Source organism: Lontra canadensis, unplaced genomic scaffold, assembly GCF_010015895.1.
Source record: "Lontra canadensis isolate GAN:19392208 unplaced genomic scaffold, GSC_riverotter_1.0 scaffold153, whole genome shotgun sequence".
NCBI lineage: Eukaryota > Metazoa > Chordata > Mammalia > Carnivora > Mustelidae > Lontra > Lontra canadensis.
The window spans coordinates 245,969-271,947 of NW_022631147.1; the positions used below are offsets into that span (position 1 = coordinate 245,969).

The 25,979-nt window shown below is 36.8% G+C and overlaps 1 protein-coding gene across 11 annotated transcripts in view; it reads left to right on the forward strand.

Moving 5' to 3' along the window:
• Positions 1-25,979, forward strand: part of ERC1 (ELKS/RAB6-interacting/CAST family member 1) — a 563,354-nt gene that overhangs the window by 115,802 nt on the left and 421,573 nt on the right. For 7 of the 11 annotated variants that reach the window (XM_032844415.1, XM_032844410.1, XM_032844416.1 and 4 more), the window contains exons 4-7: positions 4,193-4,267; positions 12,224-12,379; positions 13,616-13,699; positions 16,921-17,088. In XM_032844415.1, coding sequence (XP_032700306.1) covers positions 4,193-4,267; positions 12,224-12,379; positions 13,616-13,699; positions 16,921-17,088 — 483 coding nt within the window. The remainder of the gene's footprint in view (positions 1-4,192; positions 4,268-12,223; positions 12,380-13,615; positions 13,700-16,920; positions 17,089-25,979) is intronic. The other 4 variants (XM_032844412.1, XM_032844418.1, XM_032844420.1 and 1 more) reach the window with 1 other exon arrangement.

A 25,979-nucleotide genomic window follows, 5' to 3' on the forward strand; every position in this document is an offset into this window, starting at 1 on the left:
GCGTGAGGTAGCTGCTGCTTCTGCCACTCATTGTCAGAGTTGTCACTGTTCTTGTACCCGGGTCTTCTGTTTAAAAGATTCTGATTAAAAAGAAGTGATGTATGTGTCTGATAGGGGAGATTAGGTCTTGTGTCTGGACTTTAACTGCAAGAAAGGCTGGGAAAAAAAGTATGTGACATTTTTAGCTTTTAATGTGGAAGGAAGACTATTTAAAAATGTGGAATCCCCAAACATAAAAGGGAGATTAGATACCATGGCATGAAAGAGTGATAGATGTCCGCTACAAGGTTAGATAGATAGCTTTTCCAGGTTATCCAGGGAAAGGTAAGACCGTTGACTTTTGAACAATGAGTGGGTTGGGAGCTGACCCTTGTGTAGTCGAAAATCCTCATAGAATGTCTTACTCCCTGGAACTTAACTACTAATAAGCTACTGTTGACTGCAAGCCTTACTGAGAACATAAATGGTTGATTTTACATATAGTTTGTATGTTATATGTATTATTTACTGTATTCTTTAGGTGAACTAGAGAAAAGAAAATGTTATTAAAAAATCAGAAAACAAAAACAAATCAGAGAAAACACATTTACAGTACTGTATTATATTTATTAAAAAAAAATACATATAAGGGTGCCTAGGTGGCTCAATCGGTTAAGCGTCTGCCTTCGGCTCAGGTCATGGTCCTGGATCCTGGCATGGAGGCCTGCGTTGGGCTCCCTACTCAGTGGGGAGTCTGCTTCTCCTGCTCCGTCTGCCCTTCCCTCTGTTCGTGCTCTCTCTGTCCCTCTAATAAATATAAATAATAAAATCTTTAAAAAACAAAAGAAAAAATAATACATGTATAAGTGGACCAGAACAGTTTAAACTCATGTTGTTTAGGAGTCAACTGTAGTTGAATCTGTGGGATTAGGGAAGGGCTACTTTGTATGGTTGGTGTGCATGTTCAACCAAACAGGGGCTTCTTGCTGATGGAACAGGTGGGCCCTAAAACTCTACCAGTGTTTCATGGTGAGGTTGCATCTACTCCAGAGGGGTTCCTTTTTTCTTAATTCATTTTAAGTTTCTCTGTGGGCTGGTGGTGTTCCAGGAGTGGGGCTATAGAATAGTTCCAAGGTTGGAATTTAGAAAATGTCTGTCTGTGCTTAGGATAGGGGAAAGGACAGAGAAGAAGCCTTCAGAGCTAGGATATTCTTTAATAGAAGGCAGTTGATAATTTTATAGCTGTTCCTCTCTTAACTCTCTCTATGGTTAAAAAAAAAAAAAAAGCTATTACATGGAGTTCAGAAAGGATGTGGACTGACGACAACAGCTATTAGATTTAGGAACAAGGAGGTCCTTTATTTGATATGGTAAAGAGAGTCGTCCAGTAGAGAGGTGAAGAGGAAAACTAGCTGATAATTTATTCATTTTTTTTTAGTCTTTTCTTCATCCAACAAAAGAAGAATGGATATGAAGGAGAAATAATTTTTAATGATTGCTTACATGTCACACAGTGTCTGAGGAATACAAAGGACAGTTTTGCTCTGAAGGAGTTTACAGTCTGGTATGTTAGAGAAGATCATTCCAAATACAATGTAGTAAGTGTTAGAGGAGGGCTATGTAGAAGTTAGAGGAGGTGTATGTGATTTAGCACAGGAATAGAAAGGGGTTCAAAGATTTCCTCTTCAAAGAGCCAATTCTTGAAAGTTTGGTAGCCATTTGTTATTCATTCACTCATCATTCATTCATATGTTGTTAGAATATACATGCTCTGGGAGAAGGAAAAGTAGAGTAAGGGGTTCTTTTTTTGTCAGTTTGAAGTTTTAAAATAAGGAATGTTGTGCTAACATTAAATGGTAATTTTTTAATGAAAAATGTCAAACCTATACTTATCACTTAGATATACCAACTACCAAAGTTTTGCCGCACTTGCTGCATGTGTCCTATTTTTTTCCTTTTCTTTCTTTTTTCACCAAAGATTTAAAAACAAATTTTCAACATGATGTAATTTACCTCTACAGAGTTTACTATACATCTCTAAAATATATGAACATTTTCTTGTATAACCACAGTGTGATTATCACAACTCATAAACCTAATAATCTAGAGAAGACATTTGAGTCAAAACTTGAAGGAGACAAAGTCCTCCCCATGAGCTGATGAAAGGGAGTTTAGGCAGTGGGAACATCTCGTGTAGAAGTCCTGAGGAATGGGAGAATGCCTAGCATATTTGAGGAACAGCAAGGAGTCCAGTGTGGCTGAAGCCTGGTGACTGAGAGAAGAGTGGTAAGAGATGAGGTCTTGTAGGCTACTGAAGGGACTTTGACTCCGCTTTGAGTCAGATCGGGAACCATGACAAGAATTTTGAGTAGGGGAGACAAGATTAAATTGAGTAGAGGAGACAAGATTAAATTCATGCTCCAAGGTCACTGTGAGTGCTCTGTTGTAGACTGTAGGGGAGCAAGACAAAGGGTGGAGACCCTAATTAGGAGCTTGTTATTGTGTTTAAAAGATACATACAGATGTATATGTATATATGTGTGCACGCACACACACACCCCATATATATATATACATATGTATATATGTATACATATATATATTTATTTTTTGAGAGAGTGGGAGGGAGAGAGGGAAAGAGAGAGAGAGCAAGAACAAACGTGCTGGGGGAGGGACAGAGAGAGAGTCCCAAGTAGACTCTGCTGAGTGTGGAGCCTGATGCGGGGATCCATCCCACGACTCTGAGATCATGACCTGAGCCAAAACCAAGAGTTGGATGCTTAACCAACTGTACCACCTAGGTGCCCCTAAAAGATGTATTTTTGTTGGTGGCTTATTCCAGGTGGTAACAGTGGAGATGTCAAGGAGTGCTTGCATTTTGGATATGTTTTGAAGGTAGAGTTTACTGGATTTCCTGATTGACTGACTATAGCTCCAAAGCAAAAGGAAGGCATTAAGACTCAGGTGTTTCACCTGAGTGACTGAAAGGATGGAGCAGGCTTTAAGACCACCTGGAGTTAGGGAGAAAAGTAGCAGAAAGAGTGTTATTTATTAATAGTTGTTTGCACTATAGTTTCAGCAGCCAACTGGTAAATGTGGATGTTCAAAAGTTACTGGTTTTTAAATGCTGACTGTTTATAATTTAGAACTTTTGTCAGTTCAGTGGTCCTGCTTTTTCAGGAAGAGGTAACTCTGTGAAGTGTACAGTTCTGTTTTCTGTTTTCTCTCAAACTATTCTTCCTGGCCAGGCAGGAATGAATAAATTAGGTGAAAGGTATAATTAAAGTATTATACATTCCTTTCATTATGGTTGAGTATAGCTCAGATGGAAAGTATTCATCTGTGTATTCTCTGGGATCACTGAACTTGATCTTAGCCAAAAGCCGACAAGCGATTCTCTCTGGGATCATTAGAAGCTATGCCAGGGTACTTTGGAAATGTTGACTGGTTGAGTCGGAGGCATTCACGAAATCTGACAGGAAATAGCCTGAGGTGGTCTGATAACTTTTTTGTGACCCTTGAAGACCCTGATTATGATATTACTACCATTGCTTCCTTTCTTCCTGATTCTGAGATCACTAAAATTTAGAGGAAAAAGAATAGTTACGTTTTTATGACATTTTATTAACATGAACAATCTTACCTTCTTTTTTCTTTCTACTTGTCACCCTGCTAGAGAGAGATTTTCATCCCAGGTAGCCAGGTTGTTACTCTGGAGTAGGTGCTGTAGAAAGGATGTGATTAACACAAATGCTTTTAGTAGCTTTGTGCAGTGCAGACTGATGACTGCTTTTATTTCTCCTTTTAAAAAGGAAATATTTCTGATCTCCCTTTGGACTGTGTGTGGAGTTCTGATTTATAGGTCTTAGAGTCATGTGGAAAATTGACACACTGCTCTGGGGTTGCATTGTAGTTTCCATCTGTTGTACTGATTTCACCTGTGTGACTAATTTTAAATAACTAGGTGTTCACTGACAGGGACTCATATGCCTGTATGTTTGACCCTTTACTCCTTTAGCCTGAATGCAGCTTGTGGTTCTCTGATCCACTGGGGAAGGTTTGGTAGACAGGGATCCGAGTGTCTTGTAAGGCTGGGGTAGTCATTTTTTTTACACAATTATTCCCTCTCGCCATCCTTCTCTGCTCTCCCTTTAGGAAAAAAACAAGAATGAAAAGGAGGACACTTACTCTCATTTTTACTTCTCTTGTATAGGAGATGCATCGGAGATTTGAGAATGCTCCTGATTCTGCCAAAACAAAAGCCCTGCAAACTGTTATTGAAATGAAGGTAAGTAAGAGTCTGCAAAGAATCTTGTGAGTCACTTTATATTTTTAAGTGATTGCACACTTTCCTGTGTGAGTTTTAGAAAGTGGTATATAATAATATTTCACTTATTTTGTAGATTGAGAAGACATAGTAAGATGATGAAAATGACACTTAAAAAGAACTTCAGTTTTATTACCTTTTAGTTATAGAGAACTCAAATGGGACCAAAAAGGCTTGTCCAGAATTTCTTTTAAACAGCTGTGCTTAAACCTTTTGATCTCAGGACCCCTTTTTCTCTTAAAATGACAGGCTCATTCATTGGTTTTTAGAAAATGCCTGCCTAATACTAAGTCTAGTAACCATAGTTTGTCAATTGTTCTTTCAAGTAAAAGTGATGTTACATGAAAAAATTACCTAATGCAGCAAAGAGGCACACAAGTGCTGTTCCTAAGGAACAACTTTTGTACTTCAGTGGGCAGAAATGCCTAGCTCCTTCCCATTTCATCACAGAGAATATTAAAAAGATGTGTTCTGAAGGGGTGTGGTTAATTAAAAGTAATAATTTTTACTGCTTCCTTAGGGACATTCTCAAGGGAAGCAGTCTTCCAAAACTTTTATTTCTAGGGGCGCCTGGCTAGCTCAGTTGGCAGAGCATGTGACTCTTGACCATCGGGGTCAATATGACCTCAGGGTCACATTGGGCCTAGAGCTTACTTATTTTTTTTTCTTTTTTAATTACTAATACTTCTTTCTTTTTTTTTTCTGTGAGCGTCTGATGCTGAAAAGTGCGATGACTGCTGGTATGGTTTGGTGCTACTGCCTGTTGTCCTAAGACACTAGCAGTTTTTTTCCCCCACTATTGCTTATATACTTTTAGTGTAAATGTTAACATAGTGGAGAAGGCAAATAAAGTCATAGTATTATTATGAAAATGGCTTTGACTATGCAGCCTTCTTGAAAAGGTCTTGGGGGATCCAGAATTTAGAATGTGAACCATACTTTGAAAAACTCTGCCTTAAGTTAATGAATAGTTAGAAGTCTTTGAGCTCTGTGTTATATGAGGAGCTTGCCTTCCAGATTCCTTGGTTTCAAAATTTGGCTTTACTTGAATCAGTTATATGACACAAAGTAAGTTACCTAACCTCCCTATACCTCAATTTCTTCATTGATAGAAGGAGGTAATAAGAGTGCTATCCCATAGGTTGTTTTGAGGTTTAAATTAGGTATAGCAAGTAAAACACTTTGAACAGTACCTGGCATGTCGCAAACTGTTAGCTGCTGCTATTATTACTTTTATAAACATCGTATTCTTTCTTCCAAAAGCTGAAAGACTCTTATAGATAAGGATCTCTCTGTCTTTCTCTTTTTTTTAGCTTCTTCATATTCCTGAAAAAGATTGACACTTTTTACTTTGTGAGCTTTTATTTAATATTTGGTAATATAACAAGAATATTTAGTTATTGGTATATAGTTTTATGTAAATAGAGGCTTCTCAAATATAGTTTTAAGAACTTTTCTCTGAATTTAAATGACTTCCTCTTAATATTTTGTGTATATCTTTATTTCCAGTGGGGAAAGGATTTCCCAAACAAATTCTGAATTAGTAGAGTTCTGGGCTGTTCATAGTTAGTTAACAGTCTTGAACATAATCCTGCAAAGAGCCTTAAAAAGTTTCATTGTATGTTCACATTTCCCACAAATCTCTGTGTATTTTATTTCTTGAGCCCTGTTTAAACCTAAGAATAAAACACATGAATGTACCTATGTTTCCAAAATCATGTTACTCACCTTTTGATAGAATAGGGAAATATAATAGTATTAATTGGTAGTGGCTTTATTTTAACTTGTGTTAACCTTTAGCCATTTGGTTAAGAAGCAAGAGATTCTGAGATTCTGGTGGCCCAGCTGGGTCAGGTGGATGCTTTGCTGAAATCACAGCTGTAAGTATAGCATGAACTTGAGAGAATTATGAAGGTCTAGAATAGTCTTGGGGGGGAAGAGGAAAGGAAGATGGTTGATAGACCATAAAAAAGCCCAACTGTCTTCAAGGTGATGTAATTTTGTTTTCTCTTCCCTCTGCCTTTTCTTCCTGTTCTTCCTCCCTTCTCTTGCCTTCTTCCCCCTCCCATCTTCTCCCTCTCCACTCCACCTCCCCTTCCTTCTTCTCTAATTTTTTTTTCTTTTTTCCTTTAGCAGTGGAGGAACAGGTAAGAATTACTGTGCTGCTCTAGGTGAGAGTTTTGTCAGGTAGATAATGGCAGAATTATTGGGATGCAGATGAATTGAGGATCATGGTGAGAGAGTAGTTTGTATGATCAGGACAAGAATTTAGTGTGGATAGTAAAAAAGAATTCAGAATGGACTGACAGGTTGGGAGAAAATGTGACAGGGAATGTCTGTGAGGTTTACGAATAGCAACTAGAAAGTGGTGGTGCAACAGGCCTGGGGAGAGAGTCCTGGGTGGTTTTAGGATCCAGAGTTTAGTCCTGTCAAGTGGGTAGTGAAGTGGACTAGTAGATGAGGTCATTGGAATTAAGGACATCACGGAATTAGGACATTGAAATCCCAGGATGATGGCAGGAGTGGCATTTGAAGGGAAGATTGATTGTGAGCCAGGAGCCAAAGACGTTTTCAAATGGCCGGGAGTGATTGGGAAGTACCTAGATGGCAGCAGCGAGGAGGGTAAGGTGAAAAGGAGTGTGTGCTGTAAATAAAGGGAGGCAGCACTTTTCCCCCTGCTCTTTTCTGGTACTGGAGGGTTAGTAACCTTCATCGGGGAGAATGCAGGGAAAGTATATCCTTTGCGAAAGCCAGGTTTACCTTTTGGTGAGGAGAAAATTCTGGGGGAAAAAAGGTGAGGATTTGGGAAATTTTGCAAGGAACAGGGGATTCCAGTAGGCTCATTGGAAATGGCTGATTAATGATGGGAGACCCAGGGCTGGGGGAAGTATAAAATAGTAAGATGATAAATAATTTATTTACTTAGTTATTATACATTCTAGGAGTAAGAAACCTTGTTGGAAGGACTGTTCTCACATAAACCCAGTCTGGTTGAGTTGTGGTAGAACAAGTTGAGCATATCAGACCTTGCTTTTCTGGCCTGATTTCAGTAAGTAGCCTGGCAGGTCTCTTATCTGGGCAGTCAGTGGCTGCCTCGGGACTTTCAGAGTTATAGTTTGGTCCCTTCTGGGGAGAAGCTTTTATGGGACATGATTTGGTAGTGAGGGTGCTGATTGAGTTAAGAGCGGCCTCTGTATTTGTGTTGGAGTTTGGGGAGAAAATTGATAATGTTTCTTGGGGCGTTGTGGGGACTTTGTAGAGTTAGAGGCTGTCTACGTGATGTGCAGAGCTTGAGTTCATAGCTGGAGGCAATTTTGTCTTGTGTGGAGTACCAGTTGTGGAGTACCAGTGGTGCTAGAAATGCAGTCCCTCTTGGCATTGGCCCCTTTTTATCCACCCACCGCCCCCAACTAATGTCAGAGGTCAGCCACATTTCATTGGCAGGTTAGTCCCATGCATATGCCTAGTATTTTAGCTATTCTTAAGGAACTACATCCTGATATTTCCAGGAAGATGTATCGTGATCTTGAAGGTGAATTTTCAGATAGTACAATGAAAACAGTTTACAGGCATACCTTGGTTTATTGTGATTCACTTTATTGTGTTTTGCAGATACTGTCTTTTTTTTTTTTTTTTTTTACAAGTTGAAGGTTTGTAGCAACCTTGTGTCAGGTCTTTTTTTAAAAAATTTTTTTAAATTTTTAAAAATTTTTTTATTAACATATAACGTATTATTAGCTCCAGGGGTACAGGTCTGTGAATCACCAGGTTTACACACTTCATAGCACTCACCATAGCACACATCTTCCCCAATGTCCATAACCCCACCACCCTCTCCCTACCCCCCTGCCCCCGGCAACCCTCAGTTTGTTTTGTGAGATTAAGAGTCTCTTATGGTTTGTCTCCCTCCCGATCCCATCTTGTTTCATTTATTCTTTTCCTACCCCCCAAACCCCCCACACTGCATCTCAACATCCTCATAGTAAGGAGATCATATACTTTAGACATATCTTTGGATACTATTTTTCTAACACCATTTGCTCACTTCATGTCTCTGTGTCACAAGTTAGAAATTCTCCCAATATTTCAGACTTTTTCATCATTATTATATTTGTTGTGGTGATCTGTGATCAGTGATCTTTGATGTTGCTATTATAATTGTTTTGGGATGCCACAAACTGTGCCTATGTAAGATGGCAAACTTGTTAAATATGTGTGATCTGCCTGCTTCACTGACCTGCCATTCCCCTGTAACTCTCCTTTTCCTCAGGCCTCCCTATTCCCTGAGACACAACAATATTAAATTAGGCCAATTAATAACCCTACAATGATCTCTACATGTTTAAGTGAAAAGAGTAACATGTCTTTCACTTCAAATCAAAAGCTAGAAATGATTAAGCTTAGTGAGGAAGACAGGTCCAAAGCTGAGGCCTCTTAACACCAAACAGCCGAACTGTGAAGGCAAAGGAAATTAGTAGTGGCTACTCTAGTGAAGACATGAATGGTAAGACAGCGAAACAGTCTTATTGCTCATATGAAGAAAGTTTTAGTGGTCTGGATTGAAGATCAAACCAACCACAATGTTCCCTTTAGCCAAAGCCTAATCTAAGGAAGGCTCTAAGTCTCTCAATTCTGTGAAGGCTGAAAGAGGCGAGGAAGCTGCAGAAGAAAAGTTTGAAGCCAGCAGAGATTGGTTCATGAGGTTGTTTTTTTTGTGTTTTTTTTTTTTTAAAGATTTTATTTATTTATTTGACAGAGAGATCACAAGTAGATGGAGAGGCAGGCAGACAGAGAGAGAGAGAGAGGGAAGCAAGCTCCTTGCTGAGCAGAGAGCTCGATGCGGGACTCGATCCCAGGACCCTGAGATCATGACCTGAGCCAAAGGCAGCAGCTTAACCCACTGAGCCACTCAGGTGCCCTGGTTCATGAGGTTTAAGGAAAGAAGCCACTCCATGACATAAAAGTGCAAGGTAAAACAGCAGGTATGGAGGGAGAAGCTGCAGCAAGTTACCCAGAAGACCTCATAAGATCACTTATGAAGGTGGCTCCACTAAACAACAGATTTTCAGTGTAGATGAAACAGTTTTCTGTTGGAAGAAGATGCCATCCAAGACTTTCATAGCTAGAGGAGAAGTCAGTGCCTGGCTTCAGAGCTTTTTGTGAGGGGCTAATGCAGTGGTTACTTTAAGTTGAAGCCCATGCTCATGTACCATTCCAAAAATCCTGGAGCTTTAAGAATTATGCTGAGTCTGCTCTGCCTGTGCTCTGTAAACAAAGCCTAGATGGCAGGGCATCTATTTGCAACATTACTGAATATTTTAAGCTCACTGTTGGGACCTACTACAGAGAAAAAGAGTTTCTTTTCAAAATATGGCTGTTCATGACAATGCACCTGCTCACGGAAGGGCTCTGATGGAGATGTGCAAAGAGATTATTGTTGTTTTCATGCCTACTAACAAAACATTTATTCTGCAACCCATGGATCAGAGAGTCATTTGATTTCCAGGTATTATTATCTAAGAAATGCATTCGTAAGGCTGTAGCTGCCATAAAGAGTGATTCTTCTGAAGGATCTGGGCCATGTAAATAAAAAACCTTCTGGAAAGGATTCACCATTCCAGATGCCTGTAAGAACATTTGTGATTCATGGGAAGAGGTAAAAATAACAACCTGAACAGGAGTTTGGAAGAAGTTGACTCCAACCCTCCTGGATGACATTGAGGGGTTCAGGACTTCAGTGGAGGAAGAGCTGCAGATGTGGCAGAAATAGCAAGAGAACTAGAATTAGAAGTGGAGCCTGAAGATGTTGAATCTTATGCTAAAACTTGAACAGATGAGGAGTTGCTTCTTATGTATGAGCAAAAAAAAGTAGTTTCTTAAGATCGAGTCTACTCTTGGTAAAGATGCCATGAAATGCAACCAAGGATTTAGAATACTACAGAATGTTTGTTGATAAAGCAGCAGCAGGGTGTGAGAGGATTGACTGTAGTTTTGAAAGTTCTGTGGGTAAAATGCTGTCAGACAGTATCATCTGCTATAGAGAAATTGTTTACAAAAGGAGAAGTTAATTGATGTAGCAGATTTGTTGCCTTATTTTAAGAATTTGCCATAGTCGCCCCAAATTTAGCCACCACCACCCTGACCAGTCAGTACCTATCAACATGTAGTCTCTGCACCAGCAAAAAGATTATGACTCACTGAAAGCTCATATGATAATATTTTTTAGCAATAAATTATTTTTAAGTTAAGGTATATATATTCTTTCCCATAATGCTATTATATACTTAATAGACTATAGTATAAACATACCTTTTATATGCAGTGGGAAACAAAAAAATTTATTTGACTTGCTTTATTGTGCTATTTACTTAACTGCAGTGGTCTGGAGCTGAGCCCATGATATCTTTAAGTTATGGTTGTATTTATTCTTTATGGGCCGGGAGATTAAGTGTGGCCCACTGTTTTTGTGTGTGTGTGTGTGTGTTTTTAGGCTGTGGTACACCCACTTACTTTAAACAAGTAATTCAGAATTTAGGTTTGTTGTATCTTTTGATTGCATTACTTTGGTGCATTTAATTTTGAACTATATCTAAGTTTAACTTGAGTAGATTTGTAAAAGAAAATTTTTGCTGTGGTATTTTTAAAGGTAACACAGGACAAGTAGTACATCCCCCTTCTCTCCCCTGAACCTAAATATTGCTAGTTGTACTTGTCTTGTGATAAATCCTTTAAAACTTTTATCTTCATGCTCTAAGATTTATGATAACAAGGAGTGTCAATCAAGAAATCTTTGAGGTAAAGTACAAAAGAAAGTAATTTCAAAATTACTTTCTGAAGGAGTGGTTTCTCTGAAATTCCAAATAAAGTAAAACTATACTTAATTTATGATTCTACTTCTTTGTTAGATGAATGAAACATATACAACTTTAGAAAGTGTTCATTCTATGAAGGAATTTTTCTGTAATTGACATATAATGTGATCTTTCTGCAATTGATAATATCTAAAGTAAACTAGGGGATAAACTAGATACTGTGACAAGCTAAACCAAGAAATTCAATATAGAAGAATATTCTACTGGGAGGTGATATTTGTGGAGCTGATTTATAAGGACAGTGATTTAAAAAAATTATTACAAAATGCTTAAAATGTGTAGAAAACTAGAGAGAATAATATGATAAACTGTAATTGTTAGCATAATCATCCCTTTGTTATTTTTACAATGAGATGCTATAAAATACTATTGCAAATATAGTTATACACATTATTGCATAAGTCTTTGAAACACTTTTACTTTTCTCCTTCCTTTGGGAGGAGAAATAAACCTTTTAGGGGTCACAGAGTAGAATGATAGAGTAGCTAGGAATGGTTTTTCTGTTAATATCATAGAATTTTTCCCTAGAAATTTATTGACCACAAAGAAACTTTTTTTTTTTTAAAGATTTTATTTATTTATTTGACACAGAGAGATCACAAGTAGGCAGAGAGGCAGGCAGAGAGAAAGGGGGAAGCAGGCTCCGCGCTGGGCAGAGAGCCCGATGTAGGACTCGATCCCGGGAACCTGAGATCATGACCCGAGCTGAAGGCAGAGGCTTAACCCACTGAGCCACCCAGGTGCCCCGACCACAAAGAAACTTTAACTAGCTTTCCATTTCTTCTACTTTTTAAAGAAGATAATTCTCTCAACTTTAAGCAAAAGGGTATAGACTGGAGGAAGGGACAGAGGAAAAATCATATTCTAGATATGAACTCTTCTCCTTTCACCGAAGTGGCCATAAAGGATATAATTTAGAAGCAAGGCACCAAATGCTATCTTTATTTGTTTATCTTTATTAAATTCACCATTGTAAAGACTTAGTTTTTCAATGTCTCTCATTCGTTGTGAATACTTTAATGTCTAAATCTTCCATTGTCTTCAGGATTCAAAAATTTCCTCTATGGAGCGTGGGCTCCGAGACTTGGAAGAGGAAATTCAGATGCTGAAATCAAATGGGGCCTTGAGTACTGAAGAACGGGAGGAAGAAATGAAACAAATGGAGGTCTATCGGAGCCATTCTAAATTTATGAAAAATAAGGTAATGGTGTGTGATACTATAGTTTTTAAAAGAGTTTTGAGAAATTGATGCATATTTCTGTTTCCTTGGTGATGATGAAGAAATTCACAGTGTTTTATCAGACTTCAGGGAAGGATAATTAGAATTCTTTCAAATGCAACTTTCCTAGAACTAAAGTCAGAATTACTGATGTATTGTTATTTCAAGTTTTCACTTAAAAGAAAATTATTCCTATGAGGCTGATATGTGTTGTCACAGTTTAAGATTTATATCTATCAGTACTTCTGAGATGATTTATTAGAATTATATCCAAATTGAATTTTTCTCACTACATGAGACACCAAGTTCTTTAACTCTTGTGTAGTATTTTAAAAGCCAAAATCCTGAACCCAGTTCCCCCACCTATTTTTTTTTTTTCCCTGAAATGGCTTAAATAATATCCTATGTTCCCCTCAAATACAGTTCTATAAAGAAAAGCCCTTTGTTCTGTCCCTTGGAGAAGATGCGTTTGTATCAGGTTTATTGTTTCCCGTGTGCACTTCAGATATATCTACAGTAAGATAACATACCAGCGCAGCATGTCAGTCCATATTTAGAAACTCAGTCACAGTATTTTTTCTTTAGATCCAAAGCCATTTAGTTTGATTCTATAAACTGTTTGGGCAAATTGGAGGATCTAGTTTATTATAGTTATCAATTTGCCAAGTTTGTTTTGGTTTAATTAAAAATCACAATTGTGATTACATAATATTAGCTGTAAATAAGTACCCCTCGCATCCCAATTGTATTAGTTCCCTAGTTTCTCAGAACAGAAAACCGTAGAGGAATGATACACAATTATTCTAACTTCCTCTCCAGTTTCTAGCTTCTTGCTGTGGTACTCATACCTGACATAAAAGTCAATAGAATATTCCTTTATTATTTTAAGAATCTGTTATCAATGACTACTGAAAATCGATGCTAATTTTAGAACTTAAAAATTCACATTTTCAACTTCTATTAGTTTGTATTTTTCACGCTAATTTGAGAAGAAAATATACTACCATACAGTCTGCATTTGCTGATTGGCTCATTTAAGTCCATTAAAAGATGTGAAAATAGAGAAACTATCTAGGGTTCTTTGAAGAGGGAATTAGGGGAACAGATTTGATTGTGTTATATAGGTTATTGTTATTTCCAGTTACTGCTCTGGCTGAAAAGCAGATAGTAAGACCTAGATTGACACGTAAGTGAAAAAGAATAACAATGTCGTGACAGGTAGAGCAACTGAAGGAGGAACTAAGTTCGAAAGAGGCTCAAGGGGAGGAGCTGAAAAAGAGAGCGGCTGGTCTTCAGGCTGAGGTCTTTGCCGTAAGATTTACTCTTTGTGTGCAGTGATCCCACAGTGGGACCCTGCTAGCTCTGGCTTCTGGGTGGCTTATACTTTCATTCTCTTTGATTGGCAGCCTTGCCCAATACTAGCACTAACCAGCCTGCTCTGCTCTTTAACTGACTCCTGTTCACCAGTTTGACCCATATGTCACTTTGTGTGCAGTGAGCCCTCACTTGTTCTGCTTCTTTATTGTTGCTTTTGTCATTGTATGGATGGGACTTCGAAGCGTGTTTTTTCTCCTTTCCTTTTGTAGATAATTGTTTTATATGAATGGTGATCTCCATTTCTTCTTCGGTATAAGAATATGCAGATGTTCTCCGTTCTAGGGATTATTTGAATTTGAAATCCTTTTTTTTTTTTAAACCGAGGTATAATTGATTTATAACTTTATATTTCAGATTTGCACCATAATGATTTGAAATACACACACACACACACACACACACACACACACACACAGATGATCTCCACAGTAAGTCTAGTTAACATCCATCACAAAATTTTTTTTTCTTCTTTTGATGAGAACTTTTAAGATCAACTCGCCTAGATTTTGAAATTCTTGAGTAAAGTGCTTTAAGTTCATATGTATTTAACTTTAAGTCTCCATTAGGTGATTTTCCAACAAATGTTACTTTTTAAAGAACAGATGTGTAGAAAGTGACTTGCTTATTTAGAGTTAGCTAGTCAATTAGAATTAGCATGAAACATAAAATCTCTAAATCTAGTTTAATCTTCTGTCTAAAGAACTTAAAATTCCATTTCAAAATGTAACAAAAAAATAATAAAATAGCTAACAGTCAAACACTTATAACCTGCCAAGGTTGGTGTATCACCCAACCCCAGTTTATAGATGTGGAAACTGAGGTAGCAGAGTGGTACTCAGGTGATATACCTGGTGAGAGGCAGAGCTTGATTTTTACACAAGCAGTCTGGTTCCAGAACCAGTGCTGGTGAGCTTTTCCATCTTCTGCCCTGTACTAGGCCACGTGCGTGTATGTCACACCAGTGTCAGGGAAAAAACTGCTTCTGAAAATAATTGTGGGATAAAACAGGAACACAGCGTTAAAAAAACCAAACCAAACCAAAACAAAACAAAATTTGTGCTGACTTGATGTTTTTGCTATTTATGGGCCCCTTTATAGTACAGATAGTAAAGTGAAATATTTTGTCTATAAGGCACTTATTTGGTTTATGGTAACTGTGTATTTTCTAGAGGAGTAGTTGATGTATAACTTTATCTTTTTTTTTCCTTAGCTATTGTAAATATTTCTTTGTTGTGTCAGACAACAGGCTAAGTACATTCCATACATTATTTTATTTAATCTCCAAACAGTACAGTAGCGTCTGTTTACTTTCTCCATTTTACTGGTCAGGAAACCAAGGCTTAATACTCAGAGACACACTTATCCTCAGGTGTGAATGACTGCAAAGCCTCATGATCCTAACTTTTATGGAAAATGTGTGCTTCTAAACTCTGCTTTCCATTTAGAATATTTTCTTCCCTTTCTCAGTCTCTGTGGTCAATATAGCAGTATTTGATGATTCTTTAATAAAGTAGATGATGAGGAAACAGGGATTTTATACCTATTTTTAACTATGTGATTGGAGGTAATCTTTAAACCATAGTAGTTCCTTAGTTAAGGAAGTGATAGCATTTTAAACATTTCTCCTGAATATTCATTCATACACAAGTATGTTTTTAGTGCAACCTGTATGTTAAGGATGGAATAATATAAATATGTACTTTTTGTTGGAAAAAGGAATGTCATGAAAGATGCCACAGCATTACATTACAGGTAACTCCAGGGTACATATTTATATTATAGGGTGAAGATAGCTGCCATTTATAGTCATCTTCCATTGATGTTCTTAGTACCCTCAAGTAGTTTGCATACAGTATGCATATAGAAATATTTGTGGAATGAATGAATAACTAAATCTGCAAATAGAATTTTCATGCATATGGGAAAAATGCTTATCTTCTTGCTAAACAAGAAGAGTAAATCAGACACTTATTTTTAGCACTCCTTAAAAGTCTAATTTAATTAAAGTGATATTTATTTCATACCTCCTTATGGGAAAATGTTCCCCAAACTGTCCCTTATACCTAAGATTATTATAGTGAAAATACTATAGATACATCAATGAAAAAATACAGAGAACTTTCATCAGTAATACTGAAATTACTGAACTTGTCAGTCAGATTTATACTTCCAATAATTGATCTTCTCGTGCATAGCTACCTTGCTAGGCAGGAGACAGAATAGAATGTAAAAGCAAATCTGATACTTACTTATTTGGTGTACATTTAGAATAAGAGACTATTTAGAAAATTCTTAGAAACAGAAATGTAAATGAAATGTTTGAAATAAAAATTTTTTAAGTTAAGATGAGAGAAATTTATGGGAGAATGAATGGCACCTCTTGACTATGGATTCCTCTGTCAGTAATTCAGTTTCAAATTACACATGTTGATTCTTACAGAATGAGCCTTTATGCATTTAAGTCATATGCTTTTTAAAACCTTTAGCTAGTAGACATTGTAGATGATACAACTTTGTAGGTGGAATCTTTTTTAAGGTCAGTATCTCAAACTCATCAAAATTATATGATTTCTAAGAGGCACAGGTTTATAATGCCTCATAACACTAAATGTGGCTTTTTAAGATAAGGATTTTATATAAACTTTTGTTTGCGAATGAAAAAAATAAACAGTATACTGGCAGCAGCTTTCGAATTTAACTTTAAATAGCAATGCTAGGAGGTTTTCTTTTTCCCTTCTGTTTTGTATCTACACTAATCCTGCTTTATGTTTTAAGAGGTCTGACTTAATAAAATGAAAACTGTTTCATCAGCGCAGTGGTATTCAGATGCTTCCTGCTATTGCATAGTAGTCTAATTGAATTGGGATTTTTCTCCCTCTATTCTTTTTCTAAGGGATTTTGAAGAGTATTTAGGAGATGCAATAAATGAAAACTGGAATTTCCCTATTTGTTGAAAAACTGTGTGTGTGTGTGTGTGTGTGGTGGGTGGTTATCCAAGATTAGATGATGGAAAAAAGATGAATTATGTTTTGTCAGAAAACTAATGCTTTTAGTTTCTTATTTTGTGACTCAGATCTGTCAAAGAGCCAGATCAGAGGTGGTTGTTTCATTTCTTTTTTCCTTACAGTTTTTATTATCTTCTCTAGATTGGTCAGGTGAAGCAGGAACTATCCAGAAAGGACACAGAACTACTGGCCTTACAGACAAAGCTAGAAACACTCACAAACCAGTTCTCAGACAGTAAGCAACACATTGAAGTGCTGAAGGAGTCCTTGACTGCTAAAGAACAGCGGGCTGCCATCCTGCAGACCGAGGTAAGAAGAATTCTGGCTTTGGCAGGCATTCAGTTCCTTGACACCTTTTCATGTGTATCACCTGTGCAGTTTTTGTCATACTTAGATTCGGGAGATATGAATAATGTGATGAATAATTGTTTAGCAATGTGGTCATACTGTACTAAAATAGAACTATCTTGTTTCATTTCTTAGATCTGGTGCAGTTTATGGATGCCTTTAATTCTTTGAACTTGCCCTAAGTTTGTACTACTAAGTATACTTTAACATGAAATGTTGTAAAGATAGTTGTAAAAAAGAAATCCAAATCCATGGTGAATCATGAATGGCAGTGAGCTCGGTTACCCTTTGTTTAGATTATTAAGTGTTCTTGATTTTTGATATTATGACTAGCTTTATGTAGGAAAGCTGCAGAATCTAGAAATGTTCTAAATAGATCTCATTTTGAACGTCAGATCATGAGACAATGTGCCTTCATATCCTGTTTGAAAATGAAGTTAGAAATTGTAGATTATTTAGCTTGTCTTCCTTTTTCTTTTAAAGAACCTGATAGGTAAATAGGGGCGTACTTAGATGGAAAAGAGGAATGAGAAGTAAAAATGCATAAAAACATTATAGAACCGGAAGATGAGAATCCTTTAGTGAGGAGGAAAGGGGAAATGACCAAAACTCTTTCATGTAATATTTTATTTTTGTATAGGTTGGGACTTTATTGAAAATGAGAGATTCAGATGATGAGAGATTTACATGATGTATTTTAATTTTCCTTACAACTCAGACTTTCTTTCAGTCATGTTTCTTATTATCAGGATATAAACCTCATTCTACCTCACAGGGATATTTTAGATAAAAATTAGGTTTTGGCTCTGGGGTCATAGTTGCTGAGTTTGAACTAAAGCCTTACCACTTACTACCAGGTATGTGATCCTGGGCATGTTATTTAAGTTCACTGTGCCTCACTTTCCCTCCATCTGTAAGATGAAGATAATAGGAGTGTCTGCCTCATCGGGTTGTTGTTAGGATTAAACTAGTTTATTACACACAGTAAAGCCTTTGTCTGTTACTGTTATCATTGTAGCTATTGTATTAAAATCAGTTGATATATATAAACTGAAAATATTAAGAGAACACAGTTGGTTTTCTTTCCACTGGCATACATTTTATTTAGAAGATCTGCTCTTTCTTATTTTTATAAGAAATAAATTCATCTAGTTTTATGTTCATCCAGGGAATTGAAAATATAAAATTATCTGGAAAATGTTACCTGCAAAGTTACTAACTAATGCCTTTATTAGAGTTTTTCACCCCAGAAACTGGTGTGCATGCAGTACTACACAAGGGTCAGAAGAGGGTGCCAGTGTTTTAGAGGTGAGCCTACTTCCAAGTTTAGGAGTGTGATAAGTGTTGGCTAGAGGTGGCAGGTGTGCGAATCGGAGAACCAGGCAGTTGGTTTAATGATAATGCAAACATTTAAAAGCTTGTCACAGTCTAATAAATGACATTTTTCCTCTTGGCAATCCATCCTTTTCTTTGTACCCCTCTCAAGTAGTGTTCTTATTCGATAGGCCTCACACAAATGGGCTTGTGATTGATTTCTTGTACCATAGAGAATAAAGACTGTATTTGTGGTCATTCTTGAATGGTTCTTATATTTGTTTTTAGCCATGTGGGAGTAACTGAGTTTCAGTGATTACCCCTATGAGTCACTAGGACAACTGCTATAGTATGACCATCTCATCCTAAAATATAACAGTGTAAAAGCCAGTAATCTTTTGAGTATAGGATAATCATATGAATGTGATATGGTGATTTATTAGCATGTGCTTTTTTTTTTTCCAAATTACTCTGGTGACATTTGACTGGGGTCACTTTTTCCTAAACATCTTTCTCATGTTAGAGCCCAATAAGAGGCAGTTTGAACCAGCTTTTGGAAAATTCTCACTTTTTTTTATAATTTGCTCTTAACTCATACTGTCCTCATTTCTGCAGCTGCCCTAGATTTTGATCTAACTCTCACATCACTACATTAAGCATGTATGAAAAAGAACATGGATCAAGGAGTTTTTAGGAATCCTTTAAGGAAAAATGGGCTATGGCAAAAGACTTGATTTTCTTCTTGTTCCTGGTCCAGGGAATGAGGCCCTTTTGTTTTGGGCATTGTACAATATATAGTATTTCTGGAATTGCTCTTATTTTATGAACATTCCCCCCGCCTTTTTTTTTTTTTTTTTTTAAGGTTTTATTTATTTGACAGAGCGCAAGTGAGCAGAGCGGCAGGCAGAGGGAGAGAGAGGAGCAGGCTCCCTGCTAAGCAGGGAGCCTGATGCGGGGCTTGATCCCAGGACCCTGGAATCATGACCTGAGCCGAAGGCAGCAGTTTAACCAACTGAGCCACCCAGGCGCCCCATGAACATCCCTTTTAATCTGTTGATCTTCACGGAGGTGGTCTGGATTTATTAACATAGAGGTTAAAAGCATGGGCTTTGGAGTCAGACCTTAATTTGAATGCAGCTATCTGTGTTTATTACTTATGTGATCTTGGATGAATTACTTTACCTCTTTAATCCTTCATTTCCTCATTTGTAAATGGGGATAATAATAGGACTAACTTCCTAAAGTGGTTGTGTCTAGAATAGATGTTTAATTATGTAGCTCTCATCTGAATTTAGAGGTAAATACTAAATATCAATAGGTTTCAAATTTTTTACTTACCTTACAGTTTATAAGCCCTTTTATTTATTTATTTTTTTGATTTCTGTTGATTTCTGTGATCCTCAGATTAATGGTATTTATTAGGCAAGATAAGTTTGTTCTTTTTTTTTTTTTTTTTTTTTTTTTTTGCTTTCATTGTGGGGAATTATGTGAAGTGTTTAATTAGCATATGACTTTTGGTTGGTACTTGAGGCCAATTTCAGTAGTACCCTGGGACTTTCAATATTGGTTATAATACTTTGAGGAAATTTTCTGTTTTATGCCCAGTTGCTTGTTTCTAAGTCTTGGTGACATACTGTGGACCTACCAGTGAATTTGTTTTCTGTTTGAGTTAAAACTGTGCAGAGCTGATTTTTCTCAATAAATTAAAATAATTGATACCTTACTTACACCTTACTGCCTCAAAGTAGTACAATTTTTTCTTTTCCAGGACATTGAATTTTAGAATTCTATTTGTTATAGGTGAATGTTATCTCTATCTTACTGACAGTTTATAGGAAGTGGCTCTTCGTTCATAGTGGATGCAGCACAAAGTTAAGACCTGCCCTGGCTCTAGGATGTTTAGGCACTGGAGCTTGGATGTTGTTTGCCATGCACCTTCTGCTTGCATTCCCAACGCGGTGCCCCAGTATGCTGTGCTCTTCAAGCTGGAGTTTTGACTTCCTCAACACATTTAGAATTAAAAATACATCCTTAGGACAGAAGTGCATTTTAGAAATCTAGTCTTTCCATAATTCATAAAACATGTTTGATAATACCTGACATTGGATGCTTTCTGTGTGTCATGCAGGGATGTATAGTTTCTTTCGTTTTCTCAGTTAATCCCTGCAGTAATCTTCTAAGAAATAAGAATTGTCGTAACATCTTGAAGATGGGCACACTGAAGCTTGGAGAGATTGAGGTTACATGAGTAGTCGAGTGATTACCTGGGATTCAGAATTTGATCAGTTGAAACTCCAGAACTTATGTTCTTGGTCATAATGCTATAATGCTTCCCTGTGAGGAATCTGAATATATGTGTATGAGTGAAACAACTGTTCAGTATAAAAGAGGATTTGGCATCATGAGGTGGTTTGGGTTATTTTTCAGTAACTGTTGCTCTCTTATTGTTCTAGGTGGATCATTGCTCCATGACCACTCTGAGCAGTGCTTAGCCTGTTACGAGTCATGGGGTGGTGGTGAGGCAGGTGCTGTAGTGTAATATTGGTGAGGTACTGATTAGCTTCTGAGTGTCCCCTTCTTCCTCCATATTACCTATACCTGAGTAGAAGATCACCTCAGAAAAAGAGTGTTGGCAGAGTAGAGATACATATTATTACACTAGAGGTTCTCAGATTTGGGGGCTTCCTGCCCACCACCACCAGTCCCCCAGCTACAAATGGTGGAGTTGGCACTGTTCATAGTGGTGATGGGGCAGTGTCTTTTTTTGAGGAGATACAGATAATGATAAGTTTGAGAAGATGACAGGAAAATATAAGTGTAAGTATGGCTGTTAATATGCTAGGGGAATAAAACAATGTATAAGTTTCAAATCTTGAGTATAAAACTCTCAATTTATCTAGTGGAGAATAGAAAAGAATAGGGGAAAGGGTGGGAAAAAATAAGAGGTATGTAGACACCATGAAAAATGTTGACCAAAATGGTATGAATAATGGGAAAGGCAATATATTAAACTTAGATTAAAATACTGACCTCAGTTGGATTAAAAAACAAGATGCAGAATATATTGTCAATAAGAGTTAAGCATAAGGCAAAAAATAGTAGAATTAAAAATAAAAGAACAGAAATTTTTTAAAGACTCTATTTATTTATTTCACAGAGAGAGATCACAAGTAGGCAGAGAGGCAGGCAGAGTGAGAGATAGAGGAGGAAGCAGGTTCTCCGCTGAGCAGAGAGCCCGACGTGGGACTCGATCCCAGGACCCTGAGATCATGACCTGAGCCAAAGGCAGAGGGCCAACCCACTGAGCCACCCAGGTGCCCCAGAAAAATTTTTTATAAATAAAAGGTGTATCAAGAAAATGTGTCTTCTGAATCTGATTTATTTTAACATAAGTTAAATTATCTATCTATCTATCTATCTATCTATCTAAAGTAGGCTTTATGCCCAGTGTGGAGTACAACAAGGGGCTTGAACTCATGACCCAGAAATCAAGACCTGAACTGAAATCAAGATCTGGATACTTAACTGACTGAGCCATCCAGATACCACTAATTAAATGATCTTTTTCTTTTTTTTTAAGAGAGTGAGTATGAGCCGAGGGTGGGGGGTGGGGAGGTATGGAGTGGAGGAAGAGGGACAAGCAGATTCCATGCTGATTGCGGAGCCCCACATGGGGCTCAATCTCATGACCCTGAGATTGTGACCTGAGCCAGAATCAAGAGTCATATGCTTAAATGACTGAGCAAAGAAGTTACAAAGCACACAGAGGAATGCTACATATTGATAAAAAGAACAGTAGATCAAGAAAAAACAATGATTGTAGACATTTATGCATCTAAGAGTATTACCTTTAAGTGTATAAAACAACAGTGGGAGAAACAGATAAATCAGCAGTTGCAGTTGGTCGTTAGTACATGTTCCTTTTAGAACTTGATCAAAGAAGCAAAAATGAAAAATAATTTAGAAAATTTCAGTAACATTAATAAGCTCAAATAGGTATTCTGTAGAATATTGCACTAACAAACAGAGAATATGCATTGATTTTAAGAACTTACTGAATAGTTATAATAGTTAAAGACACTAGGCCACATAGGAAATGTCAAAATTCCCAAGAATTAAAGTCTCATGAACTGTGTTCTTTGACCCCTAATGCAGCAAAATTAGAAATCACTAATAAAGAATTGCAACATAAAACTAAAATAAATCTGGAATCTGAAAATACAGTACTTTTTGGGGGGGTGTAGTTGATACACAGTGTTTATTAGTTTCAGGTATAGTGATTTATCAAGTTTATACGTTATTCTGTGTTCACCACAAGAATGGCTACCATCTGTCCTATTATATTGCTGTTACAATATCATTGTATTCCTAATGCCGTTCATTTATTCCCATGACTTATTTATGCCATAACTGGAAGCCTGTACCTCCCACTCCCTTTCATCTCCTTTGCATAACTCCCCCCTCCCCTGCGCTCTGGCAACCATCAGTTTGTTCTCTGTATTTATAGGTCTAATTCTGTTTTTTTCTTTTTGTTGTTGTTGTTCATTGTTTTAGATGACATGGGTGGAATCATGTGGTATTTGTCTTTCTCAGTCTGACTTACTTCACTAAGCATAGTATTCTCTAGGTCCATCAATGTTGTTTCAAATGCCATGATCTCATCCTTTTATTATGGCTGTGTAATATTTCATTTATATATATACCATGTTTTCCTTATCTCTTTGTCTATTGATGGACACTTACATTACTTCCATATCTTGGCTGTTGGAAATACTGTTGCAATAAATATAGGGGTGCACATATCTTTTGGATTAGTTTTGAAAATATACTTTGAGTTAAGGGAGACTGGAATAGGGGTGCCTGGGTGGTTCAGTCGGTTAAGTGTTTGCCTTTTGATCTCATCCCAAGTCTTGGTCTCAGAATCGTGAATTCAAGCCCCATGCTGGGTGTGGAGCCTACTTAAAAAAAAAAAAAAAAAGACTAGAATAGAAAGTAAAAGAAAATCTGTGGGATATAACTAATCCTCTAGTGTTTAGAGGGAAATGTCTTGTTATATTTATTAGAAAGCAATAAAGAATGAAAGCAAATAAGCTAAGGATACAAATCAGGAGACTAGGAAAAAAACAACAGCCAAAACCAAAGAAACACTAAGATGGAGGGTAATAGAAACTAAGTCAGGAATCAGTAGAGGATCAGATAAGTTGTTAGTTGTTTTAAAAAGGCTGATCAGACAGGATCATCTCTTATAGAATGATAAAGAAGTAACTACTAGTACCGTACAATTTAAAAATAATGAAAGATAATTATATTCTAATAAGCTTGAAAAGATAGAACAAATACATTTCTGGAAGATGTAACAAAGTAGGATCAAGAGATAATAGAAAATATGAACAATAATCATTATGAAAATTAAATTGCTAATCAGTCTCAACCCTTTCTCCTTCTAAATCCTATGCTCTGATGGCTTATCAAAAATTCAAAGATAAATAATCATTTTTACATTTAAGTTTTTCCAAAAAAGTAAAAAAAGCAAGAAAGCCCAAGACTCTATAGGAGGATGAAGAAAAAGAAATTCAGAGAGTTCTGTTGATATCAGTAGATGGTATAATTTAATACTGTGAGAATATCAGTTCTGCCTAAGTTAGTGTATACGTCAATTCAAATGTTCCCAGCAGCAAATTTTTAGAAACTAATTTTACCTTAAGTTTTACATGGGCGAGTCACCAAAAGATATTATCATTTCACTTACAGAAGGTTCTAAAGAAGTCAGTAGAATGCTGGTTGCTATGAGTTGGGGGGAATGAGTTTTTTTTGTTGTTGTTTTGTTTTTTTATTGTACAGTTTTTGTTTTGCAAGATGAAGGGAGTTCTGGAGATTGGATATACAACAGTGTGGATGTACTGAATATCACTGAACTGTACACTTAAAAATGGTTAAGATGGCAAATTTTATGTTTTGTATATTTTACAACAATTGAAAAATTTTAAAAATTATATGGACAGGGGCGCCTGAGTGGCTCAGTGGGTTAAAGCCTCTGCCTTTGGTTCAGGTCATGATCCCAGGGTCCTGGGATCAAGTCCCGCATCGGGCTTTCTGCTCAGCAGGGAGTCTGCTTCCCTCTCTCTCTCTCTGCCTGCCTCTGCCTACTTGTGATCTCTGTCAAATAAATAAATAAAATCTATAAAAAAATTATATGGACAAATAAAACTATCTTAACATTAATGTGAAGAAAAAGAGGAAAAAAAGGGAGATCTGCCCTAATAGATCTGAAAATGTACTTCAGAGCCATATACCTAACTAAACCAGTCAGTGCACCCCAGAATGGTATAGTACTGGTACAGAAATGGGCAGATAGAGCAGTGAAAAAAAAATAAATAAATAGTTTAAACATGTATGTAGAGGGGAACATCATAAACTAGTGCTAATTAAGTGTGTGTTAGAAAACTGACTTACTATATGGAGAATAAAATTAAAAATAAAATGGCCACCTACCTGGTGCCAGATAGAGTGGACTCCATATTGATTAAAGACCCCATTGTGAAAAGGCGAAACCATATAGCTAATCAATGAAAATGTACCTTAGGTAAGATATCTTAAGTGACACCATCAAATTTAAGTATTTTTGTTCAAGAAAGAACACTACTGACAAAGTTAACAGATGTGTGACTGATTGGGAGAAGGTATTTTCACACCTCCCAAAATAACAAAGATTGACATACAGAATAAAAAAAAGATGCTTGTAAGTCTGTAAGAAGAAGAGACTATAAGGAGAGAGAGAAGGATTTAAATGGACAAGTAAGAGACAAGGAAACCTAAGTAGTTAACAAATAAATATAGCATGGGATCCTCAGTCTCATTAGTAAACAAAGAAATGTAAATTTCAGAGACAAAAAGGTATATTCCATTGTTCAAATTGGTATAAATTAGAAAATGAGTTAATATTCAGTGTTTGTAAGGAAGCTAACAGGAACATAGATGGCATAGTTGGTTCCAGTAATCCCACTCCTGGTTATGTTCCCTAGAGAAAATTTCCCACTAGTCTATAGGAGGACATGTGTAAGGATGTTCAGTATAGGGGCGCCTGGGTGGCTCATTCATTTATTTAAATGTCTGCCTTTGGCTCAGGTCATGATCTCAGGGTGCTGGGATCAAGCCCCGCATCAGGCTCCCTGCTCAGTGGGAAGCCTGCTTCTCCCTCTTCCACTCTCCCTGCCGTGTTCTCTCTTTTGCTGTGTGTCTCTCAGTCAAATAAATCAAGAAAATCTTAAACAAAACAAAACAAAACAAAAACGTTGTTCACTATAGCACAGGGGATTGAAGGCAGTCCAAATGGTTTTCTACTGGAGGGGTTAGTAAGTAAAATACAGTGGATATATACCATGTAATACTATGTAAAAGTCAAAAGCAATGATCTAGAAGTATTCATAGGGCCACAGATACATGTTTTTTAAAAAAGTAAGAGAATGAGGTATAAAGCATTCGTATAAATTAAAAATACGTACATATTTTTAAATTTAAAGAGACTTAAAAATAAGCCT